The sequence below is a fragment of the Papilio xuthus genome, unplaced genomic scaffold (genome assembly GCF_000836235.2).
Source record: "Papilio xuthus unplaced genomic scaffold, Pxut_1.1 DF826957.1, whole genome shotgun sequence".
Taxonomy (NCBI): Eukaryota; Metazoa; Arthropoda; class Insecta; order Lepidoptera; family Papilionidae; genus Papilio; species Papilio xuthus.
The window spans coordinates 7,103-11,943 of record NW_013531692.1 but is presented as its reverse complement, the minus strand read 5'-3'; the positions used below and the strand labels follow the sequence as shown (position 1 = coordinate 11,943).

Genomic DNA, 4,841 nt, shown 5'->3' with positions numbered 1-4,841 from the left:
GGAGGCGACGTTGCCATTTGGCCACCGCTGCATCTCGCCTCTCTTTCCGATACGCTTCGACCTCGACCCTTAAGGGTGGAGCTCCGTCAGTTGTGATTTTGTGTTCGCGCCAGGAATGAACTGCCGCAAGCACCTCCGCTTCTAACACCCATGGCAGGGACCCCGCCAGGGTGCAAGCCGCGTCGTAGGATATTGTGCGGTAACCTCGTATGATTCTAATAGCCATGCTCCTCTGTGGCCGGTGAAGGATGTCGATCGTCCGGTTGTTCAGGGCGCCGCTCCATACGGGTGCGCCGTACAGCGCCATCGATTTAACGACGCCCGTGAACAACCGTCGACAGGTCGCTTTGGGGCCGCCAACATTTGGCAGTAAACTGCCGAGTGCGGCGGCCGTGCGCAACAGCTTGGGCCCCAACTGGCGGAAGTGGCCCTCAAAGGTCCACCTACCGTCCAGCGTGAGGCCCAAGTACTTCATGTGCGTCTCGATACAGATGTTAACTCCGCCAACAATGATGTGGGCTCCCGGAGGAGGCCTGCTCCGAGGTCCATGGAAATAAAGGGCCTCGGATTTATGCAGGGCCACCTCGAGACCCAGCGCTCTAATTCTTCCCACAACTTGGGCTACTCCGGCCGTAGCGAGTCTCGCACACTCACGGTACGTACTCCCCCTCGCCGTTACCAGAGTGTCATCTGCGTAACACGTTACGTCCACACCTAGTATGTTGGCGCCCCGCAGCACCCAGTCGTAGCCCACGTTCCATAGAAGTGGGCCGAGGACTGAGCCCTGCGGAACGCCACAGGTCACCTCGTGGCGACACCATTCGTCTCGATTTCTGTAAGTGACCGATCTATCAGACAGATAGTCGGCCACTATCCGGCGTAGGTACTCAGGCACTCTATGGTAGCGGAGGGCCTCATTGATGCAGCTCCAGGGCAAGGTGTTAAAAGCGTTTGCGATGTCCAAGGACACCGCAAGAACGACATCGCCCTGGGCAACTGCTTCCTCCGCGATCTTCTTGACCCGCATTATGGCATGAACTGTGGACCTGCCCGGCCTGAAACCAAATTGCTTGGCATCCAGGTCCGGGCCGATCGTCGCCATGTGTTGGATAAGTCTGTTAGCGATGATCCGCTCGAATAGTTTTGCTACCTCATCTAGTAGAATTATAGGCCGATATGCAGCAGGGGAGTCGGCTGGCCTGCCCTCTTTTTTAAGGAGGACCAGGGTGCCGTTCTTCCACAACCGCGGGAAACGTCCTTGTGCAAGACAGTCACTTAACAGCTCCACAACTCTCTCCTCATAAATGTCCGCGGCTAGCACCCAAGCACGGCCCGGTATGCCATCAGGCCCCGGGGCCGTCCTTTTGGCGCGTAGCCGGTGAATTCCGGCCCCAAACTCGCCAGGGGTGACTGGCGGAATGACCTCCTCCCCAACGGAGCCAGGATTTTCATTCCTGATGTTCGGAATCCTGTACGGCGGTATGTGTGCCACTCCGCCGGGAAAGAGGGATGTCACCACTTCCTGCACCAGTTGGGGCCGGAGACTTTGCGTCAGAGGTGATGTCCGCGTCCGGAGTTTCCCTCGGACCATGAGATAGGGGCGACCCCAAGGATCTAAGTTTAGGGTCTCCACCATCTCCTCCCTCGCTCTATCTTTGGCATCTCGTATTGCTCTGCTGAGCTCGTGTCTTGCAGTCTTGTACGCGTTCAGCAGACTTGCCTCGGTGGTTGCGTTCCTTTGTCGTTTCCGTCGTTGTCGTTGGTACTGGCGTCTGGCAGATACGCACGCAACGCGCAATACTGCTATATCTGCAGACCACCAGTACACATGTCTCTTCCTTGGTGGGGGGCCTTGCCGCGGCATCGAGACATCGCATACGCGAGTCATCGACGCACGCAGCTCGGCAGCCCTTTCGTCGATGTCGGGTGAACTAACCGCAGGCGACCATGTTTCGACCTGGGCAGCTTCTATGTGTAAGTCCGGGTTGAGTCGCTTCACCACCCATCGTGGGGTGTCCCGGTGAAGCGACTCCGGTCCCTGGTGGGCTGGGACCGTTGATGTCGTCGATATTGCGAAACGGATGTATCGGTGGTCGGATAGTGTCTCCACACCTTCCACTACCTCCCAACCGTACACCCGTCTCGCAGTCGCAGGGCAGGCGAACGATATGTCCACGATGGAACAGCCCTGCGGCCGAACGCATGTGGGTCTCGATCCCCTGTTTAGGAGACAGAGTCCCATGGTTAAGGCCCACTCCTCTAGCACTGCACCCCGAGCGTTCGTAGTTGTTTCTCCCCACGCAGAGTTTTTGGCGTTAAAATCCCCCATTACCAGCACAGGATGGGGGTAATTTCTGCCGACGAGGATTCCGACGCGGTCGAGAAGACCCTCGAACTCTGCGAGGGTTTTGCTGGGGGCGCAGTACACGCCGATAACCATGGTTCCTCCTACAATGGCTCCCACGTACCAGCGGCCCTTCTGGACCCCTTCGATAGATGGGGATCCCGTGGACCGGGGCACGATGAGCGCTACAACATCTTCCTCATCCCCCACCCAATCGTCCCTGTTGGGAACAAAGTAGGGTTCGGACACTACTGCTACCTGCGTCATCCACTCAGCCATGCTCTGAAGGAGCAGGTCTTGAGCCCGGGCGCAGTGATTAACATTGGCTTGAAGTAGACGTAGAGCCATTTCTGATGTTACTGATGTTAACCTCGTCCGTCTCCATTGAAACTTCTGCTGGCGCCTGTTGTGCTGGTTGTGGCGCAGCTGTTCTCTTCCCTCTGGTGATTTTGGGGGCTGGCGCAGAACATCCTCTTCCACCCAGTTTGTGATCCGCCGGTTTTTGGGCCGCCGCACAGATGGAGCAGTGCGGTTTGGCCGAGCAACCCTTGAACTTGTGGCCCTCTACCCCACAGCGGAAGCACAATTTGCTCCTGTCCGCCTCGGCGTTGCATTGCGCCCTAACGTGCCCCTTTTGGAGGCATCGATAGCAGCGCAATGGCCGGGGCTCCATCAGCATGACGCTGGTCGACACCCATGATATTGTCAGCCTTTGCGCTGCAGCCACTCGTCTAGCAACTGGTACTGTGCATTCTACCCATGCATGTCCAATACCAAATCTGTCCCTAACAACACCACTGCTCTTGAGGCTGTCTTTTGAGCAGCCTCCTGCTTCGGCGACCGCAGCCAATACTTCATCGATGGTCGATGAGTCGTCCAATCCAGAGATTTTAATCTCCGTCGTTTTCGTCGGCCTGGAGATGCGGACCAGGTTTCCGTCGAAAACTTGCATCAGCCTTTCTGCTAAGGCGTCGGCTTGTGTACCGTTGTCCGTGCCCAGGACCTCGAATCGTCGTGCTCCTGTGGCACACACCCGGAAGCGCACCCCGGTTGTTATCCCCACCTCTTGCAGTTTTATTTTTGCTTTGGCCTCCGCTATGACTGCGTCATATGTGAGGCCGTTAGCAATGGCCTCCGGCGTGATAGTAACCACCACTGCAGCCGTCTTTGGTGGACCATCGGATGGGGCTCTTGGCGCTTTTCCTCGCTCGCTGTTTGTAATCACCAGTGGACGATCCTTCCTCTTCTTTTGTTTTTGCCCTTTCTTTACCACCGTACTCCATGGCAACTCTTTGGGCTGATGGTCCGCAGACTCTGCCACCGCCATTGGCTGGGGTTGGGCCTGGGGCTCCGTCGGTGTCTTCTCCTTAGCGGGCTTACCCGCCGCTTTGCTCAGGGCTTTGCCCGAAGTTTTGCCCGGCGTCTTTCTCGGCGCTTTCGAGACCTCCTGTTCTCCACGGCTCGCGGTCTCAGATCTAATGTCCGCCGCCAGCGGGGGACGGAGACGCTTTTCCGGGAGGAGGCGATCTTGTAGCGCCTCAAATCTTGCGTTGATCATTGTGCCCACCTGACACAATATAGTGCGCACCAGATCCTCGCTGTCCTGCTGTTTCTGTCGCTGTGGTTCTGGCTGCTTAACCGCAACGTCAGCCTCTGTCCTCCGGTTCGGTGTGTTGAGGTGCTCCCTCATTTCCGCCACCTCCTTTCGTAGCTGCGCTACTTCCGCTCGCAGGCGAGCGTTATCTGCCTGCAGGCCTTTGGTCTCATCCGATATGCATCTGCTTTGCAGAGCTTTGGTCATTTTAGTGATCTCCTCCGCTGCGTCCTTCAGTGCTCGAACGTATCCCCCTTTCAGGTTTTTGGAGGTGGTGGCCACTTTCCTGATCACCTCCACGTTCTCCTCGATCATTTGGCTGAGGGAGCCGGCCGCCTGAAACTCCTCATCCTCAGAGACAGACTCCGACAGCCTGTGGGCTTGTGCTCTAATCCGGGCAACGCGAGAGGCAGCTACTACCTCTGCCTCCGCTCTCCTCCGCTCCTCTTCTCGTTCCGCCTCGATGAGGGCCAGTTTGGCCTTGGCCAGACCGACATAGTGGCCCGTGGTGGGCGGTCGTCCTCTCCTCTTCCTTGGCAATGGGCTGGCTCTACGACTGCTCTCGGACACTGATGTTGAGTCCTCGCTTAGCATCAACTCCGTGTCCAGCTCCATTTCCTCTTCCATTCCACTCCCCGTCACTTCCACATCGCGTGCATCTGTGTCCGTATTCAAAGCCAAAGTCGTCGTGCAGTCAAAGCAGTTTTTGCCCCCCCCAGAGTACGAGGGGCAGCCCGAGGCCAAAGTGGCCTCGGGGAGGGATTCTCCACCAGCAGAGCTGGTGGTACCCTCCTGGGGTAAATTCGTCTTAAAACTTGCCATCATGCTGGGTTGGTCCGGTGTTGTCGGACACCGGAAACCGCCTTTTCGAAGCAGGGTGAGGTCCCCGACCAATATGCGCAA

The 4,841-nt window shown here is 57.5% G+C and overlaps 1 protein-coding gene across 1 annotated transcript; it reads right to left on the bottom strand.

Moving 5' to 3' along the window:
- Positions 1 to 2,660: 2,660 nt before the first annotated feature.
- LOC106120407 (uncharacterized) lies at positions 2,661 to 4,760 on the bottom strand. Its single transcript, XM_013315755.1, has one exon. The coding sequence runs from the start codon at positions 4,758 to 4,760 to the stop codon at positions 2,661 to 2,663; it is 2,100 nt and encodes a 699-aa protein (XP_013171209.1).
- Positions 4,761 to 4,841: the final 81 nt, after the last annotated feature.

Excerpts from the sequence above, each read along its gene's own strand:
- LOC106120407 (XM_013315755.1), bottom strand. The coding sequence starts at position 4,760 with ATGGCAAGTTTTAAGACGAATTTACCCCAGGAGGGTACCACCAGCTCT.